The following is a 26,899-nucleotide window of genomic DNA, read 5'->3' on the forward strand; positions in this document are numbered from 1 at the left end:
TGGCAATTAGTGATACGGTCAATAAACAATATTATAAAAAATGAAACTTATAAACTTTTGAATCAAGGATAAGTGTACAAAAATATATTTGTTATGTCATGTTAGTGTCAGATTCTTCCGTTGCTTCACCAAGAGTATGAATTAATTGCACAACAAATGATCGTTGTACTATTTCTTTGAACATTTAATTAGCTGTGACAAACTGCATTCAGTATTTAGCTTGCAAAACTCTTCAATTTTGATACATGTAGCTAGTGATGTCTTTTCTCGTCGGGCCAAGAGAATGTTTTATTTCTTTGTTTTATCAGTACATTATTGTAAATGTTTAAACACTTCAAAGACCTGCTTAGGCGCCAACTTGCCTTAGCTGGCACAGAAGAGAGCACCTGGTTGCATGCGGCCTTAGAACGAGACAGCTGGAGGTCACTTACAAAGGCCGCGGATACTCATTTGAGACCAAAATCCGCTGCCAAGGACAGATGCAGACGGCGAAAGGAAAATCTAAATTGACCACCTGTGGATAATGGTTATGCTTGCCCTGGATGTGGCAAAATATGTAGGTCACAGCTGGGGGCTGCGCAGCTACGGGAAATACTGCATTCTCCACAAATCTTTGGGCTCGAAGACAAAGCTTTTTTTTATTATTGTAAATGTTTATATTTGGTGAAATTATTATTTCTAAATATCTGTATGTAAGATAGGATGTCAGTGTTTGAAGTAAAAGGTTGGAAAGATTTTTTTAAAGATATGTATTTAATAGTTTTTATACCTGTTGCAATGAAGTCAAAGTGGTTAATATCTCTTAATGTAGTCAAACTTATTGACAAAACAAACTTATTTAGGACACTGGTAGAAGCTTGTCTCCCCTGTTTTAGGTTACCAAATTCAGAAATCAAAAGTTCTCCAGTTTTCTGGCACAGTAGATGAAGAAACAAAAGACCACATTTTGTCACATCTTGCTCGAATCAGGACAAAATTTTAATGTAGAAAAATTGTGTCCCTTAATAATCTATTTAAAATGTTTTACATGTTTGTTTTCCATTTCATTTTTATTAAATTGAAATCTGGAATGTGTGAGATAGGAAGCTGAATAAAGAAACTTTTCATAGTCACAACCCTTTGAGTTAAATGTGAGACTTGGAGGCTGTCTGGTGAAGTCCAGAAAATGATACAAATATTACTGACAGTGATCAGAACTATGAAACACTTGGTGAATGTTTTCCTTGAAGTACAGCATTATTTCATCGAAATATAAATGTGTGGAGAATTGTAAATTAAAGTTTCACCTTTAAGACCTTGTGATTTACAGGGCAGTTGATGTAAAGGTCATCTGTTTTTATGGCCAGCACAATGATCAACCACCTTTACTTTCTAAAATTTAAAATAATAGTCTTGACCAAGCTACAAACCCGAGACCACACAGTTCAGAATCCAAAGGTTATACCACCCAGCCACCACACGACCTACAGAGAATTGTTCAAATCTAAAAAAAATTCAACATGTGGCAGTTTCAGACTCTCTTGCAATATTTCATTATGAATACAGACATTTTATGCTGCTATGAATGAGTTGCATTTTTTTCACAACATAATTACAACAGTTTAACAGTATTCAGAATTTTTTTTGGAGGGGGGGGGGGTTCTTACAAAGAAAAACTTTGTCCCTCCCGCTTTTAATCTTAGCACTGCAATGCACCTGACTGCACCCCACACTGGACACTCTCAATAAGACTTGAAGTATTAAACAAGTCACCAAAAAGTCGACAAAAGTTCAACATTATTTTATTTCAAACATTTCAATAGAAATTTCAGCACATGAAGCCAATGTATCATAAACTTGAGTATGTGCCATAGTAGTATTAAAAAAAACATTTTCTTATTCATATGCAAACATATTCTTGCGGATTTACAAAACACAATAAATGATTACATTCCGATCAAGTTAAAAATAAATATTTTCATCTCATTGAGTTTCATTGAAGTATTGCACACTTTGATCAGGGGGAAAGTGTCAATTTGTGGGGAAGCAATAATTTTACTTGAATAATCTAACCTTTGTCTTGATCACTCACAAACCTTTGTAATAAAAGATAGATACATATACCGAAGCCTTCGTTTCGTGATAATAGTAATAATAATCTTTATTAGGCATAGCAAAGGAATGGACCATTGGTTTGGTACACCTTTATTAAAGCAAAGCTGTAGTCCTAGCCTTATTTTAAAGCTGGTAAAGACAGTAATGAAGTGGAGGACAGATACCTGTATTTTTCCAAAACTTAATCAGCCGGTCGACTTTAACAACATTGCATCATACTGTGTCTGTCTAAACAAATGCTGAGTGTTGCAGCATTATTAAAGTGGAAACACAATGGGGAATGCATATATACATGTATAACAGATTCAGGATTTCATATATACATGTATAACAGATTCAGGACTTTGTATATGCATGTATAACAGATTCAGGATTTCATATATGCATGTATAACAGATTCAGGATTTCATATATACATGTATAACAGATTCAGGATTTCATATATACATGTATAACAGATTCAGGATTTCATATATACATGTATAACAGATTCAGGACTTTGTATATGCATGTATAACAGATTCAGGATTTCATATATGCATGTATAACAGATTCAGGATTTCATATATACATGTATAACAGATTCAGGATTTCATATATACATGTATAACAGATTCAGGATTTCATATATACATGTATAACAGATTCAGGATTTCATATATACATGTATAACAGATTCAGGATTTCATATATACATGTATAACAGATTCAGGATTTCATATATACATGTATAACAGATTCAGGATTTCATATATACATGTATAACAGATTCAGGATTTCATATATGCATGTATAACAGATTCATGATTTCATATATGCATGCATAACAGATTCATGATTTCATATATACATGTATAACAGATTCAGGACTTCATATATACATGAATAACAGATTCAATATTTTCTGATAGGGAGAGAACAAACTTAATAATTAATGGTTCCAAATCAATACCAGTAAACTACTTCAAGGAACAGTCTTGATTAGATCCACTACTGTTTCTACTTGACATAGATGAGCTACTTAATAGCAGAAGCTCAGAAACAAAAGTCAAGACGATTGCACAATACAAAGAATGATACAAACAATACAAGATACAGAAATTTTACCAAGAAATCTATCTGACTTACAGAAATTTTACCAAGAAATCTATCTGACTTACAGAAATACAATTAAATTGGAGCATATCTTTCCATCCAGAAAAATGCCAATTATTAAGAGTAGCAAAAGAAAACTAAAACAAATTAAAACTCATCTTATTCTTAAAACCTGTTACATAAACTAAAACCTAAAATAATGAGGTGCTACAATAACACAATGGAATAATCATGATGATGCAATTTAAAAAACTAAGCCCTTGTGTTTATTAAAAGAAATTTGTACAAATCAAACAAGAACTAAAATGCTATTTTACTTTGGTTAGACAAACATTAGTATATGCATCTTTGGAGAAGCTCAACTAAAGGAAACATAAAAAGAAAAACTAGAACAGAGGTAGTAAGATTTTGAAGAAACAAATATTCTCATTTGACTTACGTAACACCAGAAGTAAAATCTCTAAATTTAGAGACACTTCAGAAAAGAAGACCAAAAAGTTAAAGTGGCAAAAATACATAAAAATACTGAATAATAATTTACAAATACTTGTACAAAAACACAACTTAATAAAATACTCAGAAAGACACAAAGATAAAGGCACATTTCTTATTCCATATGCTAGGACAAATTTGTATAACTGCTCCTTCTTCCCTAGTGCAATTAGAGCATGGATCAGGTTGCTGGAGTCAGCCAAGAAAACCAATGACTCAGCAGAGTTGAAGTCTCTAACTAACATGTATGACTTATGGATATGTCTAGGATGTAATCTGGTGGGAAGCATGGTCAAGAGGCCAAGTGCGCTTGAACTTGTCTTGGCTACCTAGAAGGGGGCCTGAGGTTCGACACCCGACTCGGGCAGAGTTGTGTTTACTGAGCGCCTAAAGGCAGCACGGAAAACCAACTCCTAGATACCCCCTCCCCCCCACCGGTCCACAAATGAGATTGGACCAAAAGCGCTCTGAGCATGCTATAAGCATGAAAGTTGCGCTACATAAAAGCTATAAAAATAATAATATAATAATAATAATAATCTTCTCTTTTAGAGGAATATCTGCAATTTATAAGCTATGATCTGTAACACAAGATATTATAAAAGTAATAAATATTTGTATATATAATAGATCTACATAAAAAGGGTAACAGAATAATCCCCAGCATATTTCTATAGTACTAACAACTATTACAGTCAAACAGCTGGGTACTTCAACTTCTTCAGTGTAAATACAATAACTTAAAATCTGATTCATTTCACAGTGTAGACATTTGGTTTGTTATTTTTTTTGTTGCATGTTTCAGATGTCCTTTCAAAATTAAAGATTTGTATGACCAGGCAGGGTTTGAACCTGGAATTGTCAAGACAACAGTCCAGAGCGCATACCACACCACCTGACATCCATCCTCATTTAGGTGGGATATTTGGGGTTAATTCTACACTTGAGATTGGAGGGTCTACTTTTGGATTCAGTTTTCATACGGTTTTGCACATTTAAAAAAAAAAAGGTTATTAACTGTATTTGATCTTACTTTACACCCTGCCCAAATGAACTAGTACAAAACAAACGATCGGTTAAGTTCCCCTTTCAGACATTGTGGTCTATATGGCAGATGATGTAAAGGTCATCTGTTTCTGTGGTGGTCCACAGATAATGAGAGTGTCATGTGGCCAGCACAATGACCAGCCGCCTTTACTTTTCCCTAACTAATGTCAGGTGAGCTGGGTGGACTAAAGATCCAGAATTCAAACTCAGGACCCCTTGGTTCAGAAGCCTAGTACTTAACCAATCAGCCATCGCACCTCCTATCAAGTACCAGTATTTTAAAAAAAGGCCTTCCCTTGGGGTAATAAATAATATTGGCATAAAAAAATGGAATTATTACAGTAAAAAAACATATAACATGGCAACAAGGTCATTTTGATTTATAAGGTAGCCAGTAACATTTTAAAACATCAACTCAAATTGATAAAAGGTTTTCTTACAGTAGTAAATCTAATTGGCATCATGTTCTTTGATGGAGAAGAATCTCTTAGGATTATTTCATTTACATTTGAAATTTTAATTTTTTTTTCAGCATGTTATTTTATTTTTTTTAACAAGTTTTTCAAAGTTAAGATGTTTTGTTTGTTTTTCCAATTTGTTTTTGTAGAGTGCATCTTTCATGTTTTAGTGCACTCGGTGCATCTTTCATGTTATAGCGTACTCAGTGCATCTTTCATGTTATAGCACTTTCAGTGCATCTTTCATGTTATAGTGCACTCAGTGCATCTTTCATGTTATAGCACACTCAGTGCATCTTTCATGTTATAGAACACTCAGTGCATCTTTCATGTTATAGAACACTCAGTGCATCTTTCATGTATAGCGCACTCAGTGCATCTTTCATGTTATAGCACACTCAGTGCATCTTTCATGTTATAGTGCACTCAGTGCATCTTTCATGTTTTAGCACACTCAGTGCATCTGTCATGTTATAGCGCACTCAGTGCATCTTTCATGTTATAGCCCACTCAGTGCATCATTCATGTTTTAGCACACTCAGTGCATCTTTCGTGTTATAGTGTACTCAGTGCATCTTTCATGTTTTAGCACACTCAGTACATCTTTCATGTTATAGCGCACTCAGTGCATCTTTCATGTTATAGCGCACTCAGTGCATCTTTCATGTTTTAGCACACTCAGTGCATCTTTCGTGTTATAGTGTACTCAGTGTGTCTTTCATGTTTTAGCACACTCAGTACATCTTTCATGTTATAGCCCACTCAGTACATCTTTCGTGTTATAGTGTACTCAGTGCGCTCTGGTCTAATATTTTGGTGGACAAGTGAGAAGAGGGATATGTGGGAGAAGGTTTCAGTGCTGCCTTTTGGCACTTAGCTTGAGATGAGATTCAAACTTGAGTCCCTTTGATAGGTCAGCCAGACATTCCACCTTCTGGTTTTATAAAACAGCCTAGAATAGATTTAACTAAGACCTGAAAGGGAGGGTCATATACATAACACATTATGAGACAAGTAAAAACTAATCAGGAGAATTCATTTAGTTTGTAAAAAAAACCTTGGTAAAATGTTTGACATGCTCTGGATGTTCCATCAGAGTTCAAGATAATATGCTGGACAACAGGGGGATCAGCAGCTGGCAGGGTATGAACCCATGACCATCGAGACAACCAAAGAACAATGCAGTGCACATTTAACATGACCAGGTATGATAGGTGGGACATTACAAGATATGGCTTTGCAATTTTGCATCATTACGTTGTATTTGAATATAAGCAGAGTTGTTTGCCACTAAATATAAATGAAAGGGAACTGGTTCAGTCAAATTAATTGAAAGACTAAATAGTCATGGAATTATTTTAACAAATCAACATATTCAACAATTATCATGTCAACATATTCAACAATTACCATATCAACATATTCAACAAAAATGAAAACTATCATCATTTCTTTACTTTAAAGGGAGGTCAAAAGTGAACAGATTACCTGGCTGGTGAATGATCTGTAACAATAGCAACAAGTCATTCCACCAAATAAGTTACTACACAATTACTTAACATTCAGACTGCAAGGCAGTATAAAGCTTACACAATCACACAAACAAAAATTGAGGATTTACAAAACATGAAAGATGATTACATTCAAATAAGGTTACACACATTTTTTAACAATTATCTTATTTTTTAAACAAAATCATCAAACTAGAAGAAATGATATGCAATGTCAGGGAATGTTATTTTTAGTAAAATAATATAAAAGCCATTATGATTTTTTTTTATTCTACTTGTAAAAAAATATTTTGATAAAATTTCAATCCCAAAAATGTAAGTGAATTGTAATTGTTAACCTTATTTTAATTAGCATGTTGATCAGATCATGTTTGTCCAAAATGAAAATAAATATTTCAATGACAATCATAAAAAAATTCCATTTACCCTTTTGTGTATTTCAAAATCTACAAATATGATAAAAAAATATTTTATTTACAATTTTTATATTCAATTGAAAACAAGTTTATATTAGTTGAATATTTGTCTATCAATATTTGTTTCTGTCCTTAACATAAAAGTAAGGAAATGGATGATCATAAAAATGATTAGTGTACAAATAGATACAATCTATCAATGTAGCCTGAGGATATAAACATATGAAACAAAGTGTCAATAAAATCATTGTCGTATAATGTCATAAAATAATACTGAGTACGCACATGCTTAAAATAACATTTAAAATTATCATTGGTTAACACATCAAGTAGTTCATTAATTGAAAAGCATGGAATAGATTTTATTCAGGTTCTTAGTATCAGCTAATTAAAAAAACATTAATTCTATAACAGAGAAAGACTTATTATAAATTTAAAGTATACATTGAAACAAAAACTTGACGACTCTTTCAAGAGAAATGTTTGTCTCCCTTGGTCTTCTTCTTGCCGCTGTCAAAACTTTTTGTTGTCCAGTTTTCTCCGTCAAGAACAGTAACCGCAGCCCCGTCTATCTCATCACAGCCTGCGTTGTCTTTAGCTTCAAGGTCAGGGTTGCTAGCACTCCGACCAAGTTTGAAAAGCCGGCTCATGAAGCTCCTTCTCTTCTTGATGGGGACAGGGTCAGTGGCATGGCTGCTGGTGCCCTCTGCCTGATGTATTTCTTCCCATAAGCTCAGGTTATTAACAGCGACTGGCTCCTTATGCCTTAAGGTCTCAGGATCAGAAATAGTTTCAGCCATAATGCTGCTTGTATGTTCAGCATTCATCAGATGTTGCTGTGGTTTCATGTCAACGAACGCCGAGGATGCCACACCTACAGCCACAGATAACAATTTATCCTCGGAAGGCTGATGTCTGCTGACTTCACCTTGACCTTTCCTTCGGCTCTTTTTCAGCAAGTAGCTTTGCTCAAAACTTCCCTCTTCCGTTGAACTTGTCAAGCCCGTGCGGTCGTCAAAACTAACCTGGACCCCAATCGACACGCCATTATTCTTCGGACCGATGTCTTCAAACGTTGTTTCAGTGTAACCTGACTCTAGCTTGGTGTCTGCCTGGGCTGGCCCAAAGTAGGTCACGGCTGAGCTCATGTCAGAATTATAATGAGCTCTCCTTCTTTGCTCTTCAGCCATTTCACGTTCGTACGAGCTTGTACCCCGGAAGCCTCCAAGTGATAAAGACAGTGAGGTGATGAGTCTCTGCTTCTCTTCCTCCTCTGCTCTTCTCTTTTCCTTGTACAGGGAGTCAATCGAGCTCTCACTGCCTTCGTGTGTCTTCAACTTACTGTCTTTATCCCCTTTATCTAGGTCATCATAGCCTACTTTGCTATAAGTGCTAAAAGCCCAAGGCTGCAATTCTCCTGACGCAAAGATAATGTAGAAAATATAACAAAACACCTGAATCCCAGCAGTAATGTAGAAAGCCAGTTGCCATTTTTCTCGGGATTTCTGAAACAGAATATTTTAAAAACATGTTCAATAAGACTGTACTTGTAAACGACGATTCTGAATTTTGATTTTTGTTCATTTCAAAAATGACCTAATTTAAAAATATACATAACTGTTAGCAATATTTTTCTAAACTTCAAGAAGGTAAACATTTATTGTTTTGGCTTGGATTTTGCAAATATTTTTAGCCTTGGCATTTTTTTCTGTGAAACAATTTTCTTCCTAAACATGTGTGTCTATGATAATAAATTATGGTATAAACCAAGGGCATAATAATATCTACACTTTGATTTAAACACTTTATGATAGACAAAATTTGAAACATTAATAGTCTTTCATAATATTTTTTTTAGGAAATGATGGCTGCATGGTTGTATGGTATGCAGTGCAGAATTTTGTCATGATAGTCCAGGGTTCAATCCCCGCCATCTTGTAGGAAATTTAGACTAGGACATAAGCTTCCTTGCTGAAGGAACGCCTGAAACTTATACAAGAAATTACAAGAGAAGATAGCAAATGACCTCAGAGGTGCATTAAAGATCCTGAAATAAAAAAATCCCAGTCTTCGCCAGGATGCAAACCCAGGACCTCTCGGTTCGGAAGCCAAGCACTTTACCGCGTGCCTCCTACACATGTATGGAGATGGAGCAAATTTGTCTAAAAAAAGTTTTAAAATCTACTGGTATTTGAACTGAAGCTTTAGTTTACGTCTTTGTAACTTTACATTTTAGATGTGCCTACATGTGCAATTGAGACAGCTATCTAGATCTCAATCTTGCAGCATGTTTAAATTTTTTTTTTTTTTTATTTGTCTTTAGTGGCAAAGATTTAATTAAGCTGTGTCCCATTTAATAGTTTTGATGTAATGGTCATCTGTTTCTATGGCCAACCATTAGCAAGGGTGTCAAGTGGCCAGCACAATGACCAACCGCCTTTTCTTTCCCCAATTGATTGTCAGGTACCTATTAGAGTTGGGTAAACTCAGGGGCATCCTACAATTTCATAAATTTCAAAATCTCAAGTCTTCACCAAGATTCTAACCCAAGTCCACATGGTTTGGAAGCCAAGTGATTTACAACTCAGCCCTACTTCCCTGCTCTTCAATGGCTAATGTTTTCTTGCCTAATAGTGTAGACAACTTTGGAAACAATGTATTAAACTTTAAATGTATAAATTTATATTTTATGTTATTTAAACATAACTGTCATCCTAACAGATTGCCTTGGTCATATTGAAATGGTAATTGTAAATGTCGTTTACTTACATCTGCAGTAATAGTATCCACAAGAATAGGGACCACAATGGCCACCCACACAGCACCCACCTGTAGGACATTCAAAGCAATCAGAGAATTAGAAACAATCGTAAAAATTATTGATGATTAAAAATTTAAATCAAGACATTTAAGTCACTCATTGAAGAAAAGTTGCATGGAAAATGGCACATCAAGATTGGCTATCCCAAGTTATAATGAAGAGTTTGGTCTATTTGGCGTAACATTTAGTTAAGAAAAACAGTATAGTTTTAAAAAATTGTTCTGAACTTAAATTAAAAAATTACATACTATAGAAAAAAAAATTACATACTATAGAAAAAAAATTACATACTATAGAAAAAAATTACATACTATCAGTACATAAATTGTGATAAGTGGGAAACATGGTGAATGAGAACAGGGCTACAAGAAGCAACTAGACTGATATAACTTTCATACACAGCACATAGCCTTTCAATTATGAAAATTTATTTTATGACCAAATTCCACTTAAATGTGGGATTATAATTTATAATAACACTAAGTAATTAGGAAATGATTGCTAAAAGAGTTTTTCATTACCTCACATATTCCTACAATGAATCCAGTATATGCTGGGGCAAGGTCTACAGGGTTGGCCATCCAGGCAACATAGGCAAAGCCCAAGGCAGTGTCTCCTATAACATTCAGAACAAAAGCCACAGCGGTGTATCCCTCAGGGAGAAATCCCAGGGCTATTACCACACCAGCAGGTATCAGTTTACCTGAAAGAAATTAAATCACATCAAAATATGCCTGCAAGATTCACAGATTAATCCCCAATTTACAAGGTGCTAATGTACCTGAAAAATAAAACAAATTAAAATGAAGTTGATCTATTTGTTTCATTCAATTTTAGTTTTTGTCAAAAAGTTCAACATTACACCCAACAATAAAGGAGGATTCCAGCCCCCACCCTTCCAGTTTCAACTTTGTGGAAACATTTAGTGGATAAATAGATAACAAAACTGGTCTCCATTTGGATTACCTCTTGACAGCCAAAGCATTAAAAAAAAACAGCAATATCTGAGTCCCAGGATGGGACAACACCAGAGACCTGGTGGCCCAAGCTAAGCCATCACATCTAGTATCCTGTAGCTAGAGTGGCAGTCCTTCCACAGCACAAATTTATACAAATGCTCTTTCTTCCCTAGTGCTATTAGAGCATGGAATGGGTTGCCTGAGCTAGCCAAGAAAACCAGTGACTTGGCAGAATTTAAGTCATAGGTTAACATGCATAACTAGATGCATGATGCGTAGGATGTAATCATCTTCTTATTTTGAAGTAACATCTGTTTTTTAAAAGATAAGAAGATGGCAATGTCATAATAGAAATATGAAGATATTCCAAGTTGATGCAAGGCTTCTGGCTGCATCATATAGCGGGTCCAGACAGCAATCACTTCAGCAATAATGTCATTCATGGTGGAATCTTCAGGTAGAGCTACACAGGTCCACACCAGTTGTTGACAAAAATCCTTCTCAATGGCCAAAAGGATGATGGGAATGCACAGTACTCTCATTCCTAAAATGACTTTTAACATGGTAACTCCAAGGGTTTGATCATTCAAACTTTCGATTTAAAAAAAATCACATCCTCACTCTGCCTCCATTTCTTAGACATATAATCATTTTCCACATCATTGTCAGCATTACTTAGAGAAGATACAGTGGGGAGTATTTAAAATATGCACAGCTTATACAAAAAATAAAAGTATTAAATTTAAAAAATGATTATTTTTTTATGGAACTAAATTACTGTATGCTTGTTAGCTGGGTTTTTCTACGATGACTATTGGCCTACAAAATGGGTTTTTCTAAGTTATTTTCACAACATTTTTGTTAATGTTTACCTACTATATAAATTCACTGAATTGAAACTTCAAGTCAAACTAAAACATAAGTTTGTTTAATAATGTGAAAGTTAGTTTCACATTCACAACTTATTTATATAGGTAAAAGTCATACTCATCTGACCTCATATTTTGATTACCAATACTATGAATTAGATTTAGTTTTACTTACAAAAGGCGTCATTAATTTTTCTGACTGATGTATTAGACAGCATTCCTTTCATGACAACTTTATCACTGATATATCCAGAGAGGTAGATAGTTGGGATGATAAACAAAAATGGTACACCAGACAATAAATTAATCTGTAATAAACCAGCAGATTGATAAATCAGAAAGACAACTTATAAATGAGATCCACTAACTTAATTTAAAATTTAGACAATAGGGCTACACAGTGATGTGGAAGTCCAGCAGATTTACTTCTAATTTAAATCAAAATGATTACTCCCCAAAGTTTCTGGGATTCTGGCAATAATACATCTGTATACCTAACCATGTAGTATGAACTCTGGACTGTTGACTCAATGATCCTGGGTTCAAACCCTGCCATCCCCCACCGTCCTGTGGGAGGTTCTGGTTACAACGTGGTAATATTCGATTTTAAGGGAACATAGAAAATGTAAGGCAAACAATGTTTCAGTGAATTAATAAATATTCCAGTGATAAATGCAACAAACTATTAGTTAAAAATTTAAAACACTAAATATAGATCATGACATCACCTCTAAGTTAGAAAGCTTAATGATTTCCTTTAGATATGTGGGTGAGACTGTCAGAATACAGTAGTACATCCAGTCAGAGCCAATCTGAGACACAACTATTGCCCAAACAGGCATGGATTTCAAAATTTCTTTCACAGGAATTTTGGCCTGAAATCAGGAAACACATGTGCCAGATAAATATATGAACGTTTTTGAGAGAAGGATACAACAGCCATTTTAATAAATAGAGTCAATATTTTTTTTAAAAAGCTAATTGTATATGTTGGTTACAATAAAAACATTTTCATGAATTTTTTACTGGATAAGTCCATTCTGTGTATTAACACAGCTGAATTTCTAGACATGATGGTAGATACATGACGCACAAATAACGTGAGATAAGCATGGTGTTAAATGGAAGATTTGAAAAGATCAAGATAGAATAAAAAATATAGGTGACTGATCATTAACTTTACAATTATTTTAGTAAGAACATCTAATTTATCAAAAAGATATTATCATTATTGTGTTGGCTATCTCAATTTTTTTCTTATGTGTAATTACCTTATATAGGGGGCATAGTGGCTAAGTGATAAAGTGCTTGGCTTCTGAACCGAGAGGTCCTGGGTTCAAATCTTGGTGAAGACTAGAATTTTTAATTCTACGAGTTCAAGGACGCCTGTGAATTCACCCAACTCTAATGGGTACCTTACTTTAGTTACGGAAATTAAGAGAAGTTGGTTGTTGTGCTGGCCCCATGACACGCTGCTTGTTAATCACCGACCAAAGAAACAGATGACCTTAACTTCACCTACCCCATAGGTTGAAAGGTCTGAAAGGGGGAACTTTACTTTAAAAAAAAAATGGTATAAAAATTCTAGTTCTAGTTAATAAATAATTACTTATTCCAATACCAAAGCTCTTGCTGATTTCTCTTCAACTTTTGGAATGGAGCTGGCAATGAAAGAAACTTCGGCTTCAGACATAAGTCTGTTGTCAAATGGTGAGTCAGAGACAAATAGAACAAAGAATATTGCCAGCACGAGGCCAATGGCAGCTGAAAGAAATAAAAAATAGGGTATTTGTTTACCTCGAATGTCATTCACTAAATTTTTTTATCACAATAAACTGAGCTGATAAACAGTATGCCCAGTAGAGTAAATATCTGTATACACACTGTCCAAAATAATTATCCAATGTTGGCAATGTTATATAGTATTTTTAAAGTATATGCAAGTTATGTTAAGTTTCCAAAGTACATACACATTGTATAGAAAACAAAAGGCCATCCTCCTTGTATAGGAAGTTCGCAAGCGAACAAAGAGATACCGAAGGAAACCATGTCACCAAGCTCCATACCTGTGAATAAAATTTTGTTTCCTGTTTTTTAAAATCCATTGAGGGTAGAGATAATATTATAAATTGATTTTGTTAATTTAGTTTAGACTTCAGGTAATACATTTTTATTATGTTTGTCTATAGCGACTAAAGATTTATAATAGTCTATGATAACAATGCAGTAACCCTTACTTTTTTTTATAATGTAGAATTTCATTAAGTCTTTAACTATTTTGCATACTGCCTAGCAACAGTAAAGTTCAAAATGATACTAGAGGCTAGCAATAGTTTATAATTCAGGCTATTTGAATCATATTATATCTATTGAGAGTTTTGTTATTGTTTTATTGAAACAAATTATAATAAGATTTCAGTTCCAAAACTAGTTAGTTAAGTAGTCAAGTGAGTTATAATCCACTTACCCATTCCAACTAAACCAAACAAAAGGCTGGTCTCATGGCGAGGTGTCCACTGGCCCACTAAAGCAAATGTAGGTGCATACAAAAACCCCTAGAAGGTTTTTAAAAAAATGATGAGATGTCAAAATTTTCAATGATAAATTATTTTTATACTTTAGCAACTGTCAGAGCATTATTCATAGATTTTTATATATATATATATAGATATGTGTTTATAATTCATTTTTCAGCAGCAGCTTAAGTACCTAAAATAAAGTTATCTTCACTCCTCAGTTGTGGTTCAGTCTAGTGATGAGGAGCAAGAAATCTTTAGTAGAGACTACACTTCTTTCATAAAATGCCACCAGTTTTAATTATCTAGAGTCATACACATCTTTTCCCCACAAAGAGCTTAAAAAGTACAAAATATATTAGATCTAGATTCTTCAGCAGAGTCTCTCAAAAGCAATAACAGGTGAAATGGCTTTAAAATGGGGAATGTAATTTTTACCCAACTTCTTTTGAGATGGTTCGATTTCCTTTTTATTTATTTATTTTTTTTATCTTGGTATTTATTGTTTTTAAGCAACTTTTGTAAAATGAATACTACCCATTAAATCTTGGTACAAGTCCTGTAAAAGACTATCTTATTTGATTGATTGTCATAGATGATGTTAGAGTATAAAGAATGAGGTACCTTATACTTTTGATGGTCCTAGATCAGTTTTTTCCTAAACTTTTTTCTTCGCACATTCTGAGTATTAGCGGAACACTTTGCTGATTTTTTAGAGAGATTAATTCACGTGGTAGCCTTCTAGTGAATTATTCAAATAGTTAGTGGAATGCCTATTCAAGCCTGGTGGAACATTTGGGAACACAGATTTGGAAAATACTGTCTTTATATGAGAAAAGAGTCCCAGTAATCACAACAAATTTTCATATGGATCAATAAAGCAGTCTTAGTCTTAGAAGATGTTATACCTAAGAAGAATGAGGTATCCTATACTTATGATCAGAGTCAGCCTTAAATAATGAGGTAGCTTAAAAGTAAGTAAAGTTCCCATTGCAGATCTTGCAATCTATAGGGTAGATAATATTAAGGTCCTGTTTCTTTGGCCAACAGTTTACGAGCAGAGTGTCATTTTGACCAGCACAACAACCAACGGCCTTTACCTTCCCACACTAAAGTCAGGTACCCATTAGAGTTAGGTGGACTCAGGGGCGTCCTAAAAATCCTGAAAAGCAAAATCCCAGTCTTCACTGAAATATGAAACCAGGACACCAGGCTCGGAAGCAAAGTGCTTAACCACTCATCCACCATGCCCCAAAAGGAGGAATAGAGATTCAGAATTTGCACTAGAAAAAGATCTAGATCTAGTATTACTAGTAAGTTAAAGTAAGTCAACTAAGACTAAGAAGTGATTGAAACAAAACCCTAGTCGGGCCTAGTGTTCTGCGAGACCTGAAAAAGTGTTCCATAATCAACATGAATAATAAACTAGTAGGCTCCCATATGAATTATCGTCTCTAAAAAAATAAGCAAAGTGTAATACCAAATACTAAGAAAGTGCGAAATGTAGTTTAATGTTCCATTGATTTGACTTTGAGGAAAAAGTTTGGAAAACAGTGCCCGACAGTGGTCTAGCTTACTTATAGTTTTAGGGAAGCTTACTCACTGACTCGATGCAACCAAAAAGCATGCAAGTTCTTCATAAAATTTTGACAGCTCCAATGTTAAATACTCACGTCAATAAATCCAACAATAATTCTGTCAGCATATAGCCAACCCAGTCCATAGTATGCAGCAGGAACAGTCAACAGTTGAAAGACGGCTGTCAGTGTTAGTCCCAGCACCACAACTTTCTTGGCTCCAAATCTGGAGAGTTAACCAAAAAGTATTTTAGGGAGGATTTATTTATTAGTTAAGGAGGATTTATTTATTATAATTAAATTATTAGATTTATTGTGCATGATTTTTTTAGATTGATCTAGAATCTAAAACAAATAGCTGTTTTAGACAGTTAAAACAATTAGATCTAGACCTATATAAATACAAATTAGAGCATGGAATTGATTGTCGGAATCAGACAGGAAAACCAAGGATTTAGTTTAAGTCTCTAATTAGCATGCAAGAATAGAATAACTAATAACACATTGATATGTGTTGGAATTAATCTACTAATAGACTTCTCTTATGAAGGAACGTCTGTAATTGATAAGATTTAGTTTGTTTAGACAATGACCAAGACAATTCAAAGTAAATTTAAAATGTGTCCATGGAAGCTGAAAACTCGACATCACAATCGACTTTATACTGAGGTTTCTATACTTGTGACACACAATGAGCATTCAGAATATTTGAGAATGTAACATGTGTCTCGGAATTCTAGCAAGTAACTTGCTTGATCAATGACTAACTTTTTTTGTCTGTCGTATGTGTTGTTTTCTTGGATACATTAGATACAGTATTGCTCGATTTGGGTTCAGTGACATTTAACTTATCCGAAGGGGCCTAACGTGGTATTTCTGAACCCGGGTACATGGGTACCTTGCTACGCCACTGACAGTACGGTACCTGGCAGAGGCGATGCTACAACGTACCTGGCTGAGGCGATGCTACAACGTACCTGGCTGAGGCGACGCTACAACGTACCTGGCTGAGGCGACGCTACAGCGTACCTGGCTGAGGCGACGCTACAGCGTACCTGGCTGAGGCGACGCTACAACATACCTGGCTGAGGCGATGCTACAACGTACCTGGCTGAGGCGATGCTACAACGTACCTGGCTGAGGCGATGCTACAACGTATCTGGCTGAGGCGATGCTACAACGTAGGCCTACCTGGCTGAGGCGATGCTACAGCGTACCTGGCTGAGGCGATGCTACAACGTACCTGGCTGAGGCGATGCTACAACGTACCTGGCTGAGGCGATGCTACAACGTACCTGGCTGAGGCGATGCTACAACGTACCTGGCTGAGGCGATGCTACAACGTACCTGGCTGAGGCGATGCTACAACGTACCTGGCTGAGGTGATGCTACAACGTACCTGGCCGAGGCGATGCTACAACGTACCTGGATGAGGCGATGCTACAACGTACCTGGCTGAGGCGATGCCCGATGGGAGCTGTGACACGTAATACCCAACAAAGAAAGAAGACAGCGCCCAGCCTTGAGACGTTTTGTCCCATGGAAATTTCCACTCCTGTGGGAAACAAAAAGACAACATTTTTTAACATGATTGGGATTAGTGCCAAAATGTTAACTTAGTGCTAAAATGTTAACTTAGTGTTAAAATGTTAACTTAGTGCTAAAATGTTAACTTAGTGTTAAAATGTTAACTTAGCGCTAAAATGTTAGCTTAGTGCTAAAATGTTAACTGGAACAATTAATACTGGAATATTTAGCTACAAATGATGTTCTTTTTAATAAAGAGAATAATGGCTGAGTAACACACCCCCGGACTTCTTTGACCAAAGATCGAATCCCCGTTTAAGCTTGGATTATAAATGTAACATTTTTAGGAGTTTTAATCAGACATTTGTAAAAGGGTATGTGGGGGGGGGGGGAGTAATGTCTGCTTGATAGTGGTTATGCTGGTCACGTGACACCTCCTGAATGAACGTTACCGAAATTCCATAAACTGTTAGATCATCAAGGGAAACTAATCCAGATAATTTCATAAGAAAAAACATGACCTTTTTTTTTCTAGTTTGACCTCCTCTTTTGCTCTTATATTAAAAAGTTTCCTAAAGAAATACTTTAATATGATGTAGAAGGCAAAGTTGATTTGGAACAATCACATGCACAGATGTTATGGTTGAGGTGTATGCGTGTTTCTGTCTGCTGTGTTTCTGTCTGATGTAACGTTGAGTAAAAAATTATGGCACCATTTTCTTGTGTATTAGCTGAATAGATTCTAATGTAACCAAGTTGCAAGTTTATTAAGGATAGTGTTATATAGAGAGATGTGAAAGTTGTGGTATAATGGACTGAGCCCGTGGAGTCTGGGAGCGCATGAGGCGCCCTGACCGCACTTCCCCGTGGTGGAGGCTGTCCAGGCCTGAGCAAGCTATTATAGCACAGTGCAGGACAGGCCACTGTCCTGTTGGCTCATGATTCTCGCGGCTATAGCCAAATTTTGATTCACGGTGCCCCCGCTGCGGGGAAGAAGAGGAAACCGTGCCTCATAATCTGTTTGACTGCCCCAGACTTGCTGATCTCCGTCTCGACAGGTCTGGGAAACCCAAAATTCTCGACCTGTATGGCGACATGTATGCACTACGCAAGACAGCAGGGTTTCTGTCCAGGGCTTTTGCAAGAGAGGATTTGAGCCTCTCAAGCCCTCACTCTAATGGAGTTTGATGATGATGATGAATGGACTGAAGACGAGTGACAGAGAGACGTGTTGATATTAGGGTGATCTGTATTCTGTGCACATTGTTCCAGACATCGCTATTTCACTGTGTTTCTACGTACATCTTCAGTGAAGCTGAAAGCACATAGGGTCAACAAGCAAGATAAAAAAATACTTTTTTAAAAACTTATTTCTTAAAAGCCTATATCTTATCTTATCTTAAATGAGATTACGTTACTTCAAAAAAGAAGATGATTACGTCCTACGCGTCATGCATTTAGTCATGCATATTAACCAATGACCAAAGCTCCGCCAAGTCACTGGTTTTCCTGGCTAGCTCAGGCAACCCATTCCATGCTCTAATAGCTCGAGGGAACAAGGAGCTTTTGTACAAATTTGTCCTAGCATATGGAACGAGGAATGTGCCTTTATCTTTGTGTCTTTCAGAGTATTTTATTAAATTTTGTTTTTGTATTTGAAGATTATGGTTCAGTGTTTTATGTATTATTGCTACTTAACTTTTAAGTCTTCTATCCTGAAGGCTTTCTAAATTTAGGGATTTAACTAAAGGTGTTACTCTAGTCAAATGTGAATATTCGTTTGTTATGAATCTCACTGCTCTATTTTGTGTCTGTTCCAGTTTCTTAATGTTTTCTTGAGTTGAGGGGTCCCAAACAGAGGATGCATATTCTATTATTGGCCTAACCAAGGTTAGGCAAATAATTGCACAATTACTATTATAGCTATCAATACTGCACGATTTATCTCTCCTTTTCTATTTAAACCAGAATCAATTAATTAAGTAAATACCTCTAGTTAATTAACTAATTTGTTTTTATTTTTAATTGATTTATGTTTGGTCTTCAATAATGTTCAATGTTTCAACTTAATCCTTGAATCATACTTTTTATTAAACAGAGTGAGTTGATATAAGCTTGTAAAAAAAATAAAAAATATTCAAATGTTTAACAGTTGAACAGCGTCAATTGGCACTCATTACTTTGGTATGTAATGCAAACACTTACCTGGCCAGTCTGGTTTATATCTGTATGATTGTATTCTAAAAGCGTCCAGTTTGAGCCGTTGGTCAGCGGAATGTCCTCTATCGGATCTTCCAGCATGCAGACCATTGCCGAGCTCATACTGGCCTGCACTGCAAAAGTTATGGTCATGGCGAAGGTGCAGCAGATGATGACTCCCAGACGATATGAGCAGCACAGTGACACTAGAAAAATGTTTGATATTTTTTAAAGTCCAGGATTAAAAAGTCAGTACCGGTAACAACATGCTCAGGTCAATTTGAGGAAAAAATTTCTTTAAAAGGATATTATTTTGTAGACGTAGCCAGAAGGAGAAGACCCCCACTGAAAAACATATCCCGGCATGATAATTTGTCTCTGTGAACAGAAGAGCGGGAATAACAGGGTGCTTATCTCTACCTTTTGTTTGCATTTATATTTCATCTTATATGGTTTCATCAAGTTGTTATAGCCAGCAATGGTAACGGACACAAGAACTCCGATACCTAAAAAATAGCCTCTAACAACATAAGTCCTATCCTGTAACAACCTAAGTCCTAGCCTCTAACAACCTAACCCCTAGCCTCTAACAACCTTACTCCTAGCCTCTAACAACCTAACTCCTAGCCTCTAACAACCTAACTCCTGGCCTTTAACAACCTTACTCCTGGCCTCTAACAACCTAACTCCTAGCCTCTAACAACCTAACTCCTAGCCTTTAACAGCCTCACCCCTAGCCTCTAACAACCTAACTCCTGGCCTCTAGCAACCTAACTCCTAGCCTCTAACAACCTAACTCCTAGCCTTTAACAACCTCACCCCTAGCCTCTAACAACCTAACTCCTGGCCTCTAACAACCTAACTCCTAGCCTCTAACAACCTTACTCCTAGCCTCTAAGAACCTAACTCCTAGCCTCTAACAACCTAACTCCTAGCCTCTAACAACCTAACTCCTAGCCTCTAACAACCTTACTCAAAGCCTCTAACAACCTTACTCCTAGCCTCTAACAACCTAACTCCTAGCCTCTAACAACCTAACTCCTGGCCTCTAACAACCTAACTCCTAGCCTCTAACAACCTAACTCCTAGCCTCTAACAACCTAACTCCTAGCCTCTAACAACCTAACTCCTAGCCTCTAACAACCTAACACCTAGCCTCTAACAACCTAACTCCTAGCCTCTAACAACCTAACACCTAGCCTCTAACAACCTAACTCCTAGCCTCTAACAACCTAACTCCTAGCCTCTAACAACCTAACTCCTAGCCTCTAACAACCTAACTCCTAGCCTTTAACAACCTAACTCCTAGCCTCTAACAACCTAACTCCTAGCCTCTAACAACCTTACTCCTAGCCTCTAAGAACCTAACTCCTAGCCTCTAACAACCTTACTCAAAGCCTCTAACAACCTTACTCCTAGCCTCTAACAACCTAACTCCTAGCCTCTAACAACCTAACTCCTAGCCTCTAACAACCTAACTCCTAGCCTCTAACAACCTAACTCCTAGCCTTTAACAACCTAACCCCTAGCCTTTAACAACCTAACTCCTAGCCTCTAACAACCTAACTCCTAGCCTCTAACAACCTAACTCCTAGCCTCTAACAACCTAACTCCTAGCCTTTAACAACCTAACCCCTAGCCTTTAACAACCTAACTCCTAGCCTCTAACAACCTAACTCCTAGCCTCTAACAACCTAACTCCTAGCCTCTAACAACCTAACTCCTAGCCTTTAACAACCTAACCCCTAGCCTTTAACAACCTAACTCCTAGCCTCTAACAACCTAACTCCTAGCCTCTAACAACCTAACTCCTAGCCTCTAACAACCTAACTCCTAGCCTTTAACAACCTAACCCCTAGCCTTTAACAACCTAACTCCTAGCCTCTAACAACCTAACACCTAGCCTCTAACAACCTAACTCCTAGCCTCTAACAACCTAACTCCTAGCCTCTAACAACCTAACTCCTGGCCTTTACGTGTGATGCACACTTTGGGCTCGGCGAAACTGTTTTCACTTACAGAAGAGGCCAAGGCGAGTAGGCTAACTGGCGCCTAAACCACTAAGCTTCGGGCATGAGGGGCTCGTTAGCCTTAGCTGGCAACCCAACTAACAGAAGAAAAACTGAATTCAAACCTCCGCTGCCTTGCGGCTAAATCCAAACATGGGAAAGGCTTCGGAGTCAACTCTGACAACTCTGACCACTCTGACAACAAAGAAAAAACAACAAAAGACAAACAGAAGCGGCGACACGTAGACACAGAGCAACACCCTGGCAGAAGCTACGATGTCGGTGATAACAAACTGTATTGTTATTTGTTACCTCCCGTTCCTTAACAGAGATCAGCTGCGTGGTGTGGGGAAAGGGGACACTACTCTGCGGGGGACAACGTTCCATAATCGAAAAAAAAAAACACACTTTTAAGGCTGAGACTTTGTAACATATTAAATCATCTCAACAAGTGTTTATGGATAAACTAATAGTAATTCTAGGAAATAGATCAAATAGGGTCTACATTATTTGATCACAACTATAATGGTAAAAAATGTTTGCGATGACAATTTGTTCTTATGGTCTGGCTTAGTATGGCACGATAAGCTTTCAATTCGGCAACGTAATCACTACTCGTAGGCCACTTAAGAAAATTAGTTCAACTGTTATTGTACAACTGATAATATAAATATTAGTATATGCTCTGCGAATCCTGGACGCTGACTGCAGATCTCGAGAGGAGGATCCTAGTAATGGAATTGAGATGCTACTGAAAGATCCTATGTATCACTTACAAAGACCGCATCACGAATCTAGAAATTAGAAATAGATTTAATACAGAAATTGGACCCCTCGATAACCTGAAAACCACTAATTAAAAAACAAAAAACTTAAACTCTATGGCAATATCACAAGGTCCTCAGACCTCGCAAAGACCTTCCTTCAGGACAGTATCAGGAAAAAGAAGAAGAGGCAGACAGAGAAAGCGATGTGAAGCCAGCATAAAAGAATGGACCGGCCTGTCATTTAATGAAATTCTCTCCAAAGCAACAGACAGGGAGGAATGGATAAAGACAGACAACAGATCTTGTGTGGTGCCCCAACGGCTTAACAGACTAAAGGATAGGCGAAGGTGATTCAAGAGGAAATACATTGTATGTTTCACCCAATTCAATAATACTCGAGAAATAAAAGGACATTTCGAATAGATTAAAAGTAAATAAACTCAAGGTACGTACATTCCACACAATCTAAGTCAATATAGCAGATTAGTTTTTTGAAATAAAACCTTTCAATAGCAGGATAATGCACTGTAGATACCTCATGAATATGCATTTTGTTGGCTTAAAAAAAATGTTTGTAAAATGTTTTACATAATTCGGATGTTACTTCAGAGTTGAAGATAGTTTACTTCCTAGTCCAAACCTCCCGCAGGAAGACGGGGGATGGGAGCGGGCAGGGTTTGAACCCTAGACCGTCGATAAATCCGAACGACAGTCCAGCGAGCAAACCGCACGACCAGGCAGCCATTCAATACCGGAAATAGTGTTTACGGAAATTATTTTTTTTGTATGTTTTTTTTTCGGATGATGATGAGATTACATGGAGGGATACACGTGGTAAACGCAAACAAGAACGTCCTTGGACAGTGAACAGTAGTTAAGTGGGTCGACTGCAGTTAAGAAAAAGCAGCAGACATTGCTGGTGAACGATTTCAATGCCCAGAACGGCGCAGGAGTATCTAAGTATATTTTGTAATTTGTTTTTTTTTTGTTTTTTTAATTCTGCTTTGTCATTAAAGATTTAACATTACTTATAAGCGGTGAACAGGGTCGGATTTAAATAAGCTGATACCCTAACATTTCTTGGAAATTAGCTATTTTAACAATGCCAGATTTCAATAAATACACCTCAATGATAACGTCTTCACCCCTGAAGAGTGCGGTGTTTCACGAGGACTGCACAAATCCAGTCGTGACTTGCACGTTTTGTCCAATCTAATGTCAAGTTTTTTTGGGTTTTTTTTTTTCATCTTCTTTGGCAAGAACTTTATTTTAAGCCTCTAAAATATGTCACGTGGCCTTCTTGAGAGTTCTGCACATTGCTTGGAAAACGAGGACTGAATTTGCCAGCCTTTGATAGATTAATGTATGTATATTTTTATAGGATAAACTTATATTAAAAGTGGCAGCATATTGCCTTTATATTTGCGCTAATTTTCACAACTTTATTTTACTATTAAATTTAAAGTAAATAATAATAATAATAATCTTTATTATCCGTAAGGAAATTTGTCTTACAATTTGTGCATTACACCAAACAAAAAACATTATAACTATAAGAAACCAAAGTGTACATTCACACCAGACTCATTCATAATTTACATGTGACAAAGTTTATATCAGATTGTTCTTATTTAATGATTTGATGGGATGGTGAAAACTCCTGAAGAGGGTGATGGTTGATTTCATTTAGTACAATACGATGGTATGAAATAGTTAGGTCACTAGATGATGGTTAGTTCACTAGATAATGGTTAGTTCACTAGATGATGGCTAGTTCACTAAAAGATGGTTAGTTCACTAAATGATGGTTAGTTCACTAAATGATGGCTAGTTCACTAGATGATGGCTAGTTCACTAGATGATGGTTAGTTCACTAGATGACGGTTAGTTCACTAGATGAGTTTATTCTACAAAGATAATATTCTACTTCAGGTTCTATAAGTATTACCTTCGTCTTTTATTATCTCCCCTTGGTAGTCCTCGCTGCTATCCATCTGACCATTGCCCCGAAGGCTTGGACGACGGTAGCTATTGCCACTTGCCAACAGCTGAGTTCTTTCGCTAGCCATGGTATCAATAAGTATTCAAGGAATGACCAATGTGTAACGAAGCGGAACCGAGTCTGAATACCAAATCTCAGAGGAGATGACTTGATTTTAAGACTGACTTTCGAAAACACCAAAAAAATAGACTTCTTTATGATAACACGCTGTACAGTAAAAGATTTGAACTCCGGCCGTACAGAAACTGCACTTTAGTTGTCTTAATTAGCTTGCAACAACTGTCTCTCGTCTTGTCCACTTTTCTGTTTTCTCGTGGAACTTTCATCGGTGATGATGACTGTACAAACTGACCTTTGCTTACCATCTACTAACAGGACCACGTCCTCGATTTCAGAGCAGCATTTTCTTTTAATCCACGAAAACCTGAAAAATAACACACAAATAATATATAAGTTGAGATACAACCTAAAAACTAATTAACATGAAAACATGCAGACTTAATATAATCCTTAAAATTATGCTTTCAAACAAAAAAGTAGAGAAAAAAAAAGTTGGATTAATTTTTAAAAGTTGCAAAAAAATGTTGGAGCCAGTCTTCTGCAAGAGCTTTTCATTAAGCATCTTAAATAAGTCACGGGGCCTACTTGAAAGCTCTACACATTTCTATGAAAACTAGGACTTATTAATTTTGCCAGCATTTAATGTTGGCGTATTTACTCTTTCTCTCCGTAATTATTTATCACATTCTGGTGGAATCAACGCTGGTATCGTCAGTTAGGAAAGTAAGAGTTTAAAACCTCCAAAAATATTAAGTACACAAAATTTTGTCTCCAAAACACAAGGTTCTGAAAAAAAAAATACTTTGTTTAATATCCTATCTTATAAATCACAGACGTTCCATCTTAACAGAAGATAATCGTATAATTAGTATGCCTTCAGAAACGTAACAACTAACTCGGTATCGTTGATTTGGTGACAGTTTTATTCAAAGAGTTATCGCTCCTACTGTTTTAGTCCCAATTAAAATTTCGTTGAGCGGTACCACGTGATTTATACTGCCGTTTGATTGGCTGGAAGTTTTAAGAGATAAGAATAGAACATTAAATAAATGCTGTGTTTATCTTTCGGTTAAGAGGCCCCCACTGGTATAGGATGTTTGATAAGGTGTATAAATAGGCTTGTGTCTTTTGTTTTGATTAGCATAAGTATGAATGTATTTATTAATTGGCCACTTAAGATGCAGGCAGCACCACGACGAGTTTTAATTGCGCCATTAGCGTCCGTGTCAGTGTCGTAGTGATGTCGTGACGTCAGTTGACCAAAGCGATGTGAGGTACCCAGGCTCAAGCTGTTTGACTGACCTACTCTTGCTTGTGTGTTAACTTTACTACCTTAATGAATCTCGCTTACAGCCCCCAAACAGGGAAAAAAAAAGGGGGGGGGAAGACAGTGACATAGGAAAAAATCAAACACGTCAAAATTAGATGAGAAGCATAAATGTCGGCCTGGTCATGTAATACGCACTTTGGACTGACATCACTATGGTAACGAGTTCGAATTTTTTTTTTCACTTCTCTCCCCTGTTGTCCCGTATGATGTTTAGACAATGCAGCAATAATTTTTAATTCTGAAAAAAAAAAAAACAACAACTAAACTTACAAAACAAATAAATAAACAAATCAACTATAAAGTGAAATCTTCATCAACAAATGTAGAGTGTACGTGAGAGATTTCACTGATTAGGAGAAACTTGGTATATTATAATATATATATATATATATATATATATATATATATATATATATATATATATATATATATATATATATATATATATATATTATAATTGTATATAATAATAAATTAATAATAATAATAATAATAATAATAAGGCTTGTCTTCGAGTCCGAAGATTAATGAGGAATGCATTATTCCCCTTGGCTACGCAGCCCCAGCTTTGACCTTTATATTTTGCCACAACCAGGGCAAGCATAACTATTGTCCACCGATGGTCGATTAAGATTTTTTTCCGCCGATTGCGATTGTCCTCTACGCTTTGAGATTGCGCTGGAGAACAAATCATGTTGTTGAGTCAAAGCATAATAAATTTGAAAAAGGGAAGCAACCATGATATATAAATGTTGACAATAATTTTTTTTTTATACTTTTATCTTTATGTTTGGGTCAAAGGTCAGTGTACATTTCTTGGAGGACTCCTTGTTTGTAAGCCTACCTTGAATATGAATAGTAAACTTTTGTCTAGAATAGATTTTTAAAATAAGCTTAATCATTGCTATATAGATATGATCGTACTGCCAACGAATTGATTGCGGCATATATAGTCATTCAAATCAGTACTATAAGGAAGTCGAGCTTCTAGCGAGGTCACACGTGATATTGATAGTTAAATACCGAGACCAATGATTGTAGAAGGAAGAAAAGTGAGATTCATAACAATCAAATATTCACATTTGACTAGAGTAACACCTTTTGTGAAATCACTCCTTCTTCCCTAGTGCTATTAGAGCATGGAATGGGT

At 36.2% G+C, this 26,899-nt stretch overlaps 1 protein-coding gene across 1 annotated transcript; it reads right to left on the minus strand.

Moving 5' to 3' along the window:
* Positions 1 to 6,249: 6,249 nt before the first annotated feature.
* On the minus strand, positions 6,250 to 25,386 carry LOC106064586 (sialin-like). The gene is made up of 13 exons (XM_056009041.1): positions 25,316 to 25,386; positions 24,306 to 24,783; positions 19,588 to 19,787; positions 17,307 to 17,410; positions 15,952 to 16,081; positions 14,230 to 14,317; positions 13,733 to 13,828; positions 13,384 to 13,526; positions 12,491 to 12,637; positions 11,938 to 12,070; positions 10,456 to 10,637; positions 9,883 to 9,942; positions 6,250 to 8,618 (listed from the first exon to the last, which is right to left on the minus strand). The coding sequence occupies exons 2-13, from the start codon at positions 24,424 to 24,426 to the stop codon at positions 7,584 to 7,586; spliced, it is 2,439 nt and encodes an 812-aa protein (XP_055865016.1). The 5' UTR covers positions 24,427 to 24,783; positions 25,316 to 25,386; the 3' UTR covers positions 6,250 to 7,583.
* Between the last annotated feature and the right edge of the window lie 1,513 nt (positions 25,387 to 26,899).

The sequence above is a fragment of the Biomphalaria glabrata genome, chromosome 13, assembly GCF_947242115.1.
Source record: "Biomphalaria glabrata chromosome 13, xgBioGlab47.1, whole genome shotgun sequence".
In the NCBI taxonomy this organism is placed as follows: domain Eukaryota; kingdom Metazoa; phylum Mollusca; class Gastropoda; family Planorbidae; genus Biomphalaria; species Biomphalaria glabrata.